Below are 14,432 nucleotides of genomic sequence, written 5' to 3'. Positions count from 1 at the left end.
GCATTGTGGGGGTCATGAACACCAGTGGATGTTCTGTGGAGGGTTGTGAACCTCAAAATGAAGGCAGTTCTGAAGGAAAAGAGGAGGTTTAAGCAGGTACTAGCGAGGTGGAACTGATAAAGTAGTGTGTGAATGTGGGATCAAAATCTCATCCCGATAGAGCTCACTTTATATCCCCATAATATTTACATACATACATACAGATATACAAAACAATATCAAACTGTGTGTAATGTTGTGTCAGTCATCAGTTACGTGTCAGATGTTGCTAGGCAACAGCAGCAGTGATCTCCTTCCATCTGGGGGAACTATGGCCGTATGACGTTCTACAGGTAAATACCTGCTGCAGTGTTTGGTCTGGAGTTTATTATGAGCTTTCGCCTCCACCGGACGCTGCTTTTGCAGCTTTTGCTGCTTTTGCTCGTTGACTCTATTATTTATTCTGTATTCTTTATCCTGATTCCTGCGCAGGTGATAAAATGAGTTAGTTGTGTTGGAGTCCGTTGTTAAGACTGTGAGCTAGCCTGTTGTCGGTTCTACGTCGGTCTTTTTATATCCAAACCGCATCCATGCGACAGAAATTTCCCCTCTTCTGAACAAGCTCATCAGTTTTGGTTGGCTGCTCATCTTTTAGTGAATTTTCCTGCTCTGAAACACGTCTGCTACCGTCTTCCTCCATGTTTGTTTATGTATTGCAGTGTGCATGCCGTAAATACTGCAGGAAAGCAGCTTATCGTGGCGTAAACGATAGAGCCTCATATGAAACGATGGACATTTTCTATCGTCCAGATGGTATACATCGTCATATCGCCCAGCTTTATGTGAGCGTATAAATGAATTTACACTGAGGACATGTTCCTGTGGCCTCCTGTGCCTGTTTGAAGCCGTTCTTTATGACGTTATTCACATTTCAGAGCCTTCTGTCCTTTAAAGAGCTTATAGATCAGAATAAAAGTTTCTACAAAATCATCCTTTCAGTGATTATAAAAGTTTCCTTCCATGTCCAAGTAATATTTCTGTACAGTTATAAACTGTGAAGCTTCTTTACTCATATTTATTCTGAATAAATGGTGTTAATCAGTGTTGATTCTTTATTTGTAGTCAGCATCCATCTCTTAAAGCCTTACAGGGCCTTTCAAAGATGTCCATTTTAATGTTTTTGTTTTTTTTTAAATCAAACAATTTTACCTTCATACTTTTCCCTCAAACTGCGTTTTATGATGTTTGGACGTGAACAGAAGCCTTTACAAAGCTGCGTTTTGGAGTAATGTTTAACAAAAGTGGCCAAAACAATAAAACCAAAACATTTAACTATTTTATCAGCTTGAAATATCCTCCAGTCAGATGCCTTAGACCTGCAGGGTGGCGGGGAAGCGGGTGTGGCTGCCCAGCGGATCCGTTTATGTCTAATTTATTTATATTTTTCTCCTCCATCTGTCCTCATCTTCTCTCCTCATTGAACTAAATTAAGCAAGAGAGAAGGAAGGCTTGTTAAAATATAAAAGGCCTCCATTAAAAATGTACACCAGCCTGTCTCTTTCTCCGCTGCCGTTTTACATTTGGGAATCCAGGCGGTGATGAAAGGCAGAGAACGGAGAGAGAGAGAGAGAGACGAGCGGCAAATAAAGGAGAAAACAGTGGCGTGGACAGACAGACAGACGAAGGTCGCTTGGTTTAAAGCAACACACACACACGCTGACGAGCTCGTCGACATTTTGTGATATTTGCGGGGAGCGAGAGGGGAGTTTGGCATGTGGTGGACCAGAGCTCGCTGTCAGCCAGCAGGATTACCTGACAGACAGGGATTTCACTTCCAAAGCAACTTTATTTACACAACAACACCTTCAAACTGCAGCGCTGCACTCGCCAACATCACCCACAGTAAAAACACCTCCATCTTCTCCATTCAGCTCCATCTCCATCAGGAGTTAAGCTGGTTCTACTGGGAGATGAGACTGAATAGAAGCTCTCAGCCCAGCAGGTGAAGTCACATCTCAGCTGTTTTTTATGCACGGCCAGTAACAACAAAGTAAAGAAAACCTGTAAGTGGAAGAAGCTGTGAAAACACGTAACAACGGGTCCTGTGTGCCTCCAGATGCAGAGTGTCTCCAGAACCATCCCTTCTAACCCGCCCGGACTAAAACCAGAACCACTTCTGGTGAATCTATGGCTACGTTCACACTACAGGCTGAAGTGACTTAAATCCGATGTTTGAGCCCCTATGCGACCTGTAACCGATCTTTTCTTAACAGTCGGAACGACACAGATCTGATATTTCCGAATGCGACCCAGGCCGCTTGGATATGTGGTCCTAAATCTGATATGTATCCGATCTTTCACCATGAGACTTCAGTCTGAACGGTCAGGTCGCATTAATCCGACACGCGACAAACTTCATTATTCTGCGTTTGTTGTTTATGAACTCTTTATTGGTAAATGCGCTCACATCACTCTCCCACCAATCCTGACTGCGACTCCGTACCCAAACGTTTCTCTCTACAGTTGTTGCTGCCACAGCTCCACAAAGACCAAAACTTTTACTTTCCTCTTCCGTAAACGTCTCCTTAAAACAAACCCGTTCACGATGTCGTGGCTACAGTTGGAAAAAACTTTAAACTTTATTTTAACTTTTACGGTTGGACAAAACGTTTAAAATAGCAAATGCTCTGCTGCCATTTATATTTACCTCTGCAAACACAAAGACGTCACACCCACGCTCACTGCATGTCGCCATGTCTTCTACATGCGGGACGCTTCTGGTGCGCATGAGGTTCATACAGGAGATCACATACAAGTCACATTTGATCGGAAATGTAAACGGGCTTTCAAAAAGTTCGGATTTCACAAAAACATCCGATATGAGCAGCAAGCCCTGCAGTCTGAACGTAGCCTTACAGATCGTTACAAAACTCCGAGGTTTGACGTCGCCAACAGGTGGCGCCATCTGACAAAAAACGTTTATTTCATCAGTCAGCCTTCACAACGATGATGATGATGATGATGATCACATCCGATCTGATGAAGGTTTAGAGATGCTTCCAGATTCTTCCTGAAAGCCCAGAACTGTATGCATAACACACACTCTGATAAATCCACCTTGACAGCTGACATATCTATACTGATAATCTTCATAGATTTAATAACTTAAAAGCCGTTTGTATTGATCTAAACTGTAAGAAACAACATTTTAAGTTGTTTATATTTGCTGTGTTGTTTGAGGAAAACTCCAGCGGTTCTCTCGTGGAAAATCCCTGTCCATAGAGACGTCTCCGGACAGAGCTCTTGTAGACGAGCCAGGGAAAATAATCAGCGACACGACCCGCATCCTGCATGGAGATACGAGCCGCTGCCCTCAGGAAGGAGACCCCGGCCCTCGCTGCAGAGTTGATAGATCTGAAAATGAATGAATCCTGAGTCAGAGAAACTGTCCTGCTGTAAATTTCATGATTTATTTTACGGTTTTATTAACCACTCATAGTCTACATGTAATTTATTGATTTGTTGTTACTGTCTATCGTTCTTCTTGTGTTTGAGTTTTAGTTGTTTTTATTATTGGCAAGATTGTGGCTGCAGCGGAGATAAAAACAGGACAAGTTTACCTCTAGTGGGGCAGTGAAGTTAATTCTGATCTCCATCCAAAGGTCAGATTGGACCAACGATAAACTATAAAAATATTCAGATTCAAACTGCTACAAGCAGAAATGACTTCTTCAGGCTTCGTTCTTCCACATGATGAAAACGTTTTAAAGCTGAATATGCAGAATGTGGATCAGGCTGTTTTTATTCACATGGTTTTTTTTTAATTAAAATGGTCGATTGAGATAAAAAAAAAAATTAAACAAGATTCTGATATTTAATGTAAGAGAAGTGATGGTGTTAACCCTTCAAAACCTGACCAAAGAAATAATGGACAAAAAATTGTAATATTTTTTATCAGAACTCTTTATTTGCTCCTTAAGAGCATAAATAAACACAAATATTTTGCTTACATGTAGCATTTGTTACCGTCTTACATGTCAGACTAATTGTGTTTCACAAAGCGTCCACTAGGGGGCAGGAGACAAAAATCGGATTGTTTAACAAGATTTTTTTTGTTGTTTTTACCAAAAAAAGAAGCTCTATGTCTGAGTAACTGTGTGCCTGTAAGGACGATACGTGAAGTCGTAACAAATCTATCGCTGGATCCTCAAATTTACCTATTGGGCAAATGAATTGTCGAGTGAATTGATGAAGATCTGCGCAGACCGAAGTTATTGATAAACTGGTTTAGAGAGGATAAAATGGCAACATTATGAGATGTTTGGATGAAACTGGTAGAAGATCTGCCGGCGATCACCGCTGAGCGACGATCTGGATCAGATGTTCATCGACGTGACGGCTACAGTCCCAACTTCTGCGTAACGACATCGTCGCAGGCCGCCGATCCCGATGTCGGGCTACTAATATTCTAATCCAGTGGGACTATCGCACCACGAAACGCTGGCCTCCACGTGTCCACGCCGCCCTCCACACGCCACTCAGCTGTGATTAAACCTGCTCTCAGAATCCACGCCGACGCTTTCTGCCGCGTTCAAGTCGATCATGGTTCAGATCCCTCAACCGTCCCGCTGATATCCGCAAATTAAAACGAAGCTCGGCGAGAGAGAGAGAGACCACTCCAAGCAACGGGATGCCTGGAGAAAGCTGGCATCACACACACACACACACACACACACACACACAGAGAGAGAACCCATCTCGTGCCAAAACAGCGAGTCCCTGCTGGAAGCTGCTCGGAGCTTTGGGAATTAGAAATCCCACAATTAAACATATGGGCATTAAGATAATTGTCAGTTGTTGTGCTCTCATGTGTGTGTACGTGTGCATGTGGGTGTGTGTGTGTGGTAGACAGATGGATAGGATTCAGCAAAGTACGCTCACACACACACACACACACACACACACATCCAACGTATTTCCTTGAGAAAAACAGGAAAACATTTTACATCCATAACAAAAGAAACTGTAAATCTGGACGTCAGACACATGAAGACATACAGAAATACATCATCATCATCATCATCCTCATAGCCAGTGTGGAAATATGACACATTTAGGAAATAAGAAGTGTTTGAGGAGGAGAGGTGTGTGTGTGTGTGTGTGTGTGTGTGTGTGTGTGTGTGTGTGTGTGTGTGTGTGACTTTCTGACACACCGATGGAGATCTGAGGTGTTTTAGAAAGGAAGAGGCTGCCCCCAGCAGGGCGATGGCAGAACTGCAACATGTGATGAAGATTCTGACGTTTCATAACATCTCGTCTTCATATTTATGTCTTCAGTTGATTTTTCTCCCTTTAAAATATGTCAAATACAATAAAACACAAAAAGCACCGATAAAGTGAAGCTTTTATTGTTTGAAATGCAAAATGAACAGGAAACGCGTGGATTTTAAGAGATTTTATTTCTAGAGTGGGAAGAAAATCATGGGAATTATATCCAGTCAGCAGAAAAGGACTTCAAGTATTTGCAGGTTAAATGTCTGAAAAGTGATAAAAGTTGAACCCCTGAAGCTTCGTTGGTTCAAACTGCTCCAGCCACAAAGACATACGGGGTAATAAAACAGGATAATAATGTGTAATATCAGCTGAGTTTACACTAAACTACTTCTTAGTTTGTTCTTTGTGCAGATAAAGGTGTAAAGAAGCATATTTAGACCTGATTCAGATTCAGAGAACTTTATTGATACCAAATGGCAGCTCGACGGCGGCACGTCCACATCACGTACCAGCAGTCAGTCTTCAGGACAAAACTATGGTCCAAACTGAGAAACACTCAGATTCAGCAGGAAGATGATAAATAACAGAAATAAAACTCCAAATAGAACCTGATGGCTGAAGGACTAAACAACTCAAACGTATGTTATATTTACTGGTAGCGACGAGAAAAAGAACTCTGCAGCCATGTTGCCATGGTGATTGTCTTCTTTTTTACCTCAGAATCCGAGGTCGAGAGTTCACATTTGTCTTAGTAACAAGCACAACTTTTACACTAGAAACACGCGCGTTTACACGCCCCGAAACATGAATATAAAGCATGTTATGATGGATTAACCCTTCATTCAATTTAAATAGTCACATTTTTATGGACAAAGCAGTGATTTGTACAAACTGGACTGGACTAGACTACACTAGACTGGACTGGACTGGGTGTTATCACCCTTTGCTGCTGGGATGCAGTATAGTAATGCAAGAGTTTAATATTTTTAACAATAAATAAATAATTTCTGTATTGTGTTTTACTTTCATTATTCATAGTATTTAGAGTATGTATGGTATTTGTAATTTGTATTTATTTTGATCTCCATTAGTAATACAACATTCTATGTACAAAAAATCATTTATAGTATTTATAGTATTTGTGGTATTTCTGGTATTTCTGGTATTTGTGGTATTTTGATGGTATTTGTGATGCAGCTGGAACTCCTAATGTCTCTGATGGAGCTGAAAGGGATCAGTGAAGCTACATCTACTCTGATCTAAAACGATGTTTTCTGTTGTTTTTCTGTAAACATGGCTGCATTCATCAGATTAACTAAATAAATAAAGTTCAAATAAATGCAACTTTTATTTCTTTCCGTCATTGTGACTCAGACGTAATCTCCCCTCTCCCCCGTCCGATCTGCAGGTGGGCTCCCACAGAGAAGATGGCGGCAGTTTGCGTGGAGGACACTCCATGGCGGGTCAGGTGTCTCAGCTGCCAGTTCAGTCGGCCACCTCGCCGGACCTCAGCCAGCCCAACCCTTACCGCGGTAAGACCCTTCCCTCAGATCAGCTCTCCTGCCCAGCAGCATCCATCCACAGACCTGAACAGGATGGAGACTAAACGGCTTTGAGCTGAACAGATGCAAAAAGAAAGAAGTCAAAAATTACCAAACTTCATACATGAGTCTTCGCTTTGAAGCAGATTTTCTGTCTGAACAAAGTCAAGACGCCGTTAAGATGCAACATCTGCTGGTTCTGCACAGCCATCCCACTCCCATCCCACCATCCACTCACACACACTGAAATAAACTTTCTGACCTCAAATTAAGATTTAAAAACAGACAAAAATGTTGGAAATTATGATGAAGAGAAGAAAGAAAGAAAAAGAAAACAAGGAAAATGGAAAAGAAAGCTGAAAAGGAGGTTAAAAAAAAAAAAAAGTGCTGCAGAAATTTGGGAAACGCTGTGAGCAGTAAAAGCCGTCTTGAAGAGGAGAAATAAATATTCCATAGGTGTGACATGAATATGCAGGAAGAGGAGTGTATATGAGCCCAGTGTGCAGCAAATGAGCCCTGAGCTCGTTTTTAAAGGCTGAAAATGACTCTGCTGGCAGCAAAGTTCAGCCAACGGCGACCACAGCCAAGTGTGTAATGAGGTGAGAGGGAAAGAAACACACACACACACACACACACACTCGGTGAAAAGCAGGAGAAAGTGCTTCTTTCTCCTGCATCCGTTCACAGCCCTCAAACACACACGAAGAGGGTGTGTCGGCCTGCGAATTAATAGTATTAAAATGTTCTTGGCAGCAAACAGAGAATGGTGGCTGCAGAGTGTCTCTGCCTCCTGTCGCCTCCTTTACAAACCTCAAACTTTCTGTAGAGGTTCAGAATTTAAGTCTTTCTAAAGAGATTTAGTCTCGTTCAGCCTCTTAGAGGTGATTCGTTTGCAGGTATGGTTTATATTTATTAATAAGTTCATTACTCGTCACATTTGTTCAGGTTTTTCCTGCAAAACTGATTTAATCTGAACATTTTTGCTTTAAACTATTTTTTATTTACCTGGATTTATGTCAGTACACATAAATAGGTTTACATATCGCAGATAATCCCACAGGAAACGCTAAACATGCCACTGGGAAGGGGGGGGGTTAATACAGATGTCATCAAGCTGGAGAAAAACTAAATCCAGGAAGGGATTTATCACATTTGTTTGTTGCATAATTTTCTGCAACCACACACATGGAATCTGCCTGGAACAGGAAGCCGTCTCCACTGTAACATGTAAATATATGCATTTATTAATATATATATATGTATATATATATATATATATATATATATATGTACACATATATAATTTAAGGAATATTTGAACAATTTTTCAGATTTAACCCTGCAGTGATGCTTCTACAGTCTGTGGAAACTAAAACTAAAGCATCGCTAATCGTCGCTGAACTTTGTGTTGGTCTCCGCCGGGGTCAGATGGCGTCTGTCAGACGAGAACAAAAGTCTCTTTTCACTGCTTAACGTCTTTTTTTCCACCGCGGCTATTTACGCACAAACACACGGCCGATTGTATTTAAAGAGACACACACGCTAACTGGCAAACCAAACACAGGCCGTCACTCAGAGCTGCTTCCACACAAAATGCTTCCAGTCAGGCAGACAGAGACTTAAAATGGCTGATAGTTGGCCCCGTGTGTGTGTGTGAGTGTGTGTAGGAACACGGTGCATGAGTGTTTGTGTTGATGGAGATGCTGGCTGTGTACCAGTATCGGATCCATACAGATGTCACATAAAGACTGCTCTGTTTGGCGGAGACAGTCGGAGGGTGAAGAGGGTTTTTGCCCGCATCCCGGTGCTCCCGGGCCGCCATCTTGGAGGCCGTGCTCCGCCAGGCCCAGCGCCGCATTTATTCCATGTTGGCCCAGCGACAGGAAGGATGAAACGTTGGTGTTAGCCTGAAAAGCTGCTTTTTTTTTACGCTACTTCTTTTCATTCAGACCTTCCAGCTGAGGAGGCTTTGTGTCAGTGTGACAAAGTCAGAAGATTAAAACCTGAAGAGCAGCTGCTTCGACTGCGCAGCCGTAACCACGCCAACATGGCTGCGCTTCCTGTGAAGGATGCAGCTGTCACGAGTTCCTTATATCTCCAGCTTCATATTCTGATGAAGGATTGATGGCTCATCGTTTTACGTTACTCTAGAACAGGCCTATTCAAACAGCAGGCCACATGAGGCCCGGAACCAACTTCTATGTGGCCCAGCTTATGCGAAAGAATAGATATTAATTAATAACCTTCAGTTATTCCTTCGCTGATCAAGTTGCCTACAATCCTACAGCTGTGTAGACTATAAATGCAGCACTTGGTTGCCTAGCAACATAACCCCAGTGCGTTTTGTTGTGCTTTGAAGTTGTAAGAGTAGCGCTAGAAAGAATGTCGCTCTCTGTCCCAAAACGCAAAATTGACAACAAAACCCGCAGATTTAACCCCGGCTGGACTGACAAGTATTTGTTTATTTTGCCGTCACATTCGAGCACCAAACCGATGTGTTTATGCAATATGCAATGAGTGTGTGGCAGTGTTTAAAGATTATAATGTGAGGAGGCACCACATCAAGAAGTTTAGTTTGTTATGACCTTTTTATGTTAAAAGGTAGGAGAAAAATAGGCTCTGACTGGAATTTTCATTATTTTATTTTGTGCATTTGCCCTTGTCATGTGGGACTGAATTTAGAATAGAAAAATTAATAAACTACTTATTTTTCAAAATTTGCCCTTTTTAAATTTATTTATTTTCCCTTACTTTACTGGCTCTGATCTTTTTTCTTTTTTTTTTTTGAAAATCTGGGCCACCTGAATATCTAGTTAAGTAGCCCTGCTCTCCGTGATGTTAGGTAATGTCCCAATCATCACAGAATCAGTTTATGGTTTAAATGGAAAATACTTCCACTTTTCACCATCAACGTTGGTACAAAGGCCCAACTTGACGTATGTTGACAATATGAAGCGGATTTTTTTAAAAAGTAATTTTTACTATTAATTTTGAGAAAAAATTACAAATGTGCAGAATTTTAGACCAAATAGCAAAGCTGTATTTAAAACAAACGTGTAAAAAAAAAAACAAAAAAAAAACAATTACAAAATGTTGATGTCTGTTGTGGCTGTTCGCTATCAAGCTAACTATCCAGCTAGCATTAGCATCAGAATTTGACTTTGTGTACTTTCTCTTATCCTCCTGAGACCTGGGGGAAAAAAAGTTTTTCTTTTAATCTTTTTGTAATGATTCAAGTATTGTGGTTCTAAGAAACATATTGCAACATTGTTTTTTTTTCAAAAACATTGTTCATTATTTTTTTATAGACTGTCCCTTGTAGGGGACATTGGGTCTTTTAAAAGAAATACTTTAATTTCTTGAATATCTAACAAGAGTAAGACACTAAATGAAGAAATTGCATTGAACTTCCTGGTTTTGGATACCAAATACATTTCTGTCTGAACTTTACAATTGCAATCCGTAAGATTAAAAATGCCAGCAAACATTCTGGGCAATGATATAACCCTAAAGGAGAAAAATTTTGTTGTTGTTAAGATTTATTCCAATTTCATACTTTCAAACTCTTTCGACGACCAAAAAGTTATTTGAACATGGCATGTTAAAAAAAAAACAAAAAAAAAAACGATTCTTTTAACAACGTCCAACCAAAGTGAAGAAGTGTGAATACTTTTGTTGCATCTCTGCATGTGAACAAATTTTACTGGGTTTTAGGTTTTTAACCATGATGTCTCATGTGCGACCTTTGTTTTCAACAGCATGAACATCCTCAAAACTACGTTGGTGTTATCAATTGTGCTTTGTTTGTGTTTTTATATTGCCGTCAATACCGCTCCACATTGACGACCAAATGCGAAAGATGAAATTAAGGACAGTTATTTTCCACCACTTATGCCTATCACGTTAGAGGCATGTTTTTTGTTTTGTGGAAGTGACGTTGTGAGATGCCATGTTATTCTGATTGGATAGGATTAGCCCGCAACTGCCACCTAGAGGGTTGATATGCTTAGAAACAGGCTTAACAACGTGGTTATGCCGATAGGTTTGGATGGATTTGCTTTTGAAAACAAGGTTGTGTAGACTCAATTTTTGACTGGCCAGAAGGGGGAAGATGTTTGGTTTTACAAAAACCCAGCTACGTGTGGACAAGGCCTCAATCACAGCAGATTATGGTTGGTAGAGCAGCAAAACGTTTTTGGTCTTTGTAACACAGAAACAACTTACACTTGATCAGATGTGTATAATCCAGGTGCCATAAAGTAAAAGTCCTGCCATGTTTTTGAATCTACCTGTGCATTCAGAACAGGTGTTTTCACCAATAGGCTGATCTACCTTCCAATGGAGCTGAGCTAATTAAATTCAGTGGGTTTAGTGACTGGTTGGAACAGCTGCCGGACAGGATTCTACTTTATGGTACCTGGATTATACACCTCTGCACTTGACAGATGTTTTGCATTTGTATCACTCTCTTCTGCACCGTGATGAATGCAGGTCTGAATGTCCCTCCAGAATTTTTTGTAAAACCTTCTTTGCCCCGTTTAGCCCTCTGCCCCCTGATGTAACAAACAGCAAGTCCTGATGTCCACTACAAAGGACATTACATAAAAGCTTTGCTTTAAACTGATGAAAATTATTTTGCCTTTTTAAAACTCTTAGTTATTTATAGTAAAGGCTTTAATACTAAAGAAAAACCTTGATTTTTACCATCAGGAACAAGACATCTGTCAAAAAAGATTGACTTGCTTCTTTGGTAGTTGTAAAACATAGAAGTTGAAATTCCCTCCATTTTGATAAGACAGTGCACGTGCTGTGTTGGCCACACACCCCACATCTGAGCTTAGGATGTCTTCTTAAAGGGGAAATATCATTCATACACATACAATGAATAATACTTGACTTATAGGTCTGAGACTCATGTCCTGCACAGAGGACAAAAATGAATTGTCAGGTCTTAGGAGGTTAAGACTAAACGTTGGTTTACATTCTGCTCGTAACCACGGCAACAAGTGAAGATTTATGTTGTCAGCACTCATACATGAGGAAAGAGATTAGATGTGCAGCTCTTTGTTGCACCATCAGTCCTTCAAATAGTCCTAAAACTGTCACGGTGGCAGTGCGGATGTGGTGTGGACCCAAATGCAGAGACGAGCAAACAGGGACGCAGATTCAAGACTGATTTATTCCAGCCAAAGGAACTCAGGGGACTAACACAATGATCAAGCAACTCAAGACAAAAACTGAGGGGTATAAATACACACAACACAACGAGACACAGGTGAAACAGATTAACTGAATGAACCAAGGTGAACTACTGAACACAAACAAAGGCAAAACAGGAACAACCTACAAAATAAAACAGGAAACCAGGAACAAGGGACACAGCAAAACATAGCCTCATGACAAAAATCTCCTGACAGTTTGACCAAACCAGCGTCTCTGAACACACAACACATCCAACCTTAAAGCAGAGGGTGGTGGAATGGTGGGGGATGTCTTCTTGTCCCACTTTGGTCCACTTAGTACCAACATGACCTGGTTTAACCAGCACAGCCTACCTGAGTCCTGCTGCTGACCATGTCCATCCCTTTCTGAGCACAGTGTAGCATCTTCTGATGGAAACTTCCAGCAGGATGATACATATTTTAATTTTCTAATTGCTCTTTTCAACCCATCCTCCTCTCCTCTCTCTGCTCCTACAGCTCTGTCCGGAGGCCTTCAGGGTCAGAGCACCTCCTCCGTCAGCTCGGAAATCAAGTCTGAGGACGAGGAAGACGAGAACCTCCTGCAGGACACGAAGCCCCTGGATGCCAAGAAGGAGGACATGGACAGCAAGGATCTAAAATCTATTGAGAGGTCAAGATCTAGGTAACCCTGCCCACCTTCAGACGTTCGCTTCCATCAAACCCCTCAGCTGGGCTGGAACTCACATTCCCAACACAACCCCACGCTCCGAGTCGGTTTTACTTGTGTCGATCAGACAGACATATTTTAATTAAATGAACAAAGACACGCAACAACGGAAGGACTCAGAGCTGGGAGTGTTTTGGGAAGCAGCCTCTGGACTTTGATGAAGTGATCAAGTGTGATGAGAAGCAGCTAAATACGTCAGCCAATTCAGAGACGTTTCCTGCAGAGTCCTCCTGTCCACCAGGTGCCTCCTGTCCTTCTGATGCTTCCTGGTGGACATGCGGCTCCATCTTGATCCTATCAGTCTCTCCAGGGTCTTGAGCCTGGTTTTAGCTGTTTCTCACACAACAGAGTAGAGCCCACGGTCCACATTCTCAAAGAAGAGCCGTCTGGCTGCCTCAGAGCCGGGACTCCAACAGAAACCATTAAAAAGGCCTGCTTTTGGAAAGTTTGCCCTCAAAACCGCTTTCTAAACAATCCCAAACATCACGACTGGATTTGATTGGGTTTAATTTGAAGCGACTGAAATATCTGTTGGTTTTTCCTGCTTTGGATGCAGCTGAGCCGCCTTCACTCCTCCCAGGATAAACACGCTGTTTATCATGGTTCTTTTACCTGGAGGACCAATGAAATCTGGAACATTCGGATCCCAAATCCCAGAATTTGTACATGGTGGTGGCAGTCATGATGATGATGATGGTGATGATGATGATTGTATGACATGATTGTATTACAGAGTTTGGAAGAGCAGAGTCATTTTGCATGACTCAGGACATTTTGAAGGAGAAAGACTCGGTCATAACATTCATCATGACTCCTGATTAACAATTAAATGATAATAATTATAATACTGGTTGCTAAGATACCAACCAGCCAAACAAACTTTGTTGCAGCTTTTACAGGATAAAACTTGTAAAGTTTCATAGAGGTGGTGCATATATATGCATATATATATATATTTATATATATATATATATATACATATATATATATATATGATGTTCTAGACGTCCCGCTGTGCGTTATAACCACGTAATGCACGGCTCCTCATTGTTTAATCCTTATATATGTGTTATTACACAAAATGTAGGCGTCTTCTCACTTTGTTATGTTTTCAGAAAGAACTGACAATGCACTCCAACCTTTCCTGGTCAACTTAATTAGACTTTCTCTAAACCTTTAAATGCATGTGTGTAACTTTTCAGCCTCTTCTCTTACAAAAAACTTCTACATAAGCTGTTGTCTTCATCATACTCTTCACATTTTAACGACATCAGATCCCATCGACTCCTAAAGGCCGGTGTATACGTGCTCGGCGTCTGCATCTGCTATGCGGCTCAACCTGACGCAGACGGCAATAAAACTCCACATAGGAACGGTTCAGTTCTGACGAGTATTTCCTGTTTTAAAACGATAGCAGCCAACGCGTTCATTCAGCCATAGACATTCAGCAACAAGATCCAAACACCTGGTAAAGACGTAATCACAGAGCCTGCAGACGCTGTGTGAGTAAAAGCGGCCTTTTAACACATGACAAGTTATTTAGACTCATTTAATGGTGATGTTTCACCACTGTCACATTTCCTTCCAATAAACTGTTTCACATTTACAAATTACTACTTTTTCTGCATAAATGTCCTACAAATATCAACTTTTTACGTCTTCTGTACATTTCACTTGATAGCTAAATATGCTTAGCTTCTGCTAGGTGTTTGTTTTTACCATGTTTGC

At 41.2% G+C, this 14,432-nt stretch overlaps 1 protein-coding gene across 5 annotated transcripts in view; it reads left to right on the top strand.

Annotated features, from left to right (window-relative positions):
* The window catches only part of tcf4 (transcription factor 4), a 283,617-nt gene that overhangs the window by 260,120 nt on the left and 9,065 nt on the right, over positions 1-14,432 (top strand). For all 5 annotated transcript variants that reach the window (XM_079256445.1, XM_079256444.1, XM_079256446.1 and 2 more), the window contains 2 exons: positions 6,662-6,785; positions 12,494-12,647. In XM_079256445.1, the coding sequence (XP_079112571.1) occupies positions 6,662-6,785; positions 12,494-12,647 (278 nt within the window). The remainder of the gene's footprint in view (positions 1-6,661; positions 6,786-12,493; positions 12,648-14,432) is intronic.

Source organism: Telmatherina bonti (assembly GCF_933228915.1).
Source record: "Telmatherina bonti genome assembly, chromosome: 17".
Lineage (NCBI taxonomy): Eukaryota > Metazoa > Chordata > Actinopteri > Atheriniformes > Telmatherinidae > Telmatherina > Telmatherina bonti.
Note: the sequence above shows the minus strand (reverse complement) of the source record. Positions and strands in the feature narration are given on the sequence as shown.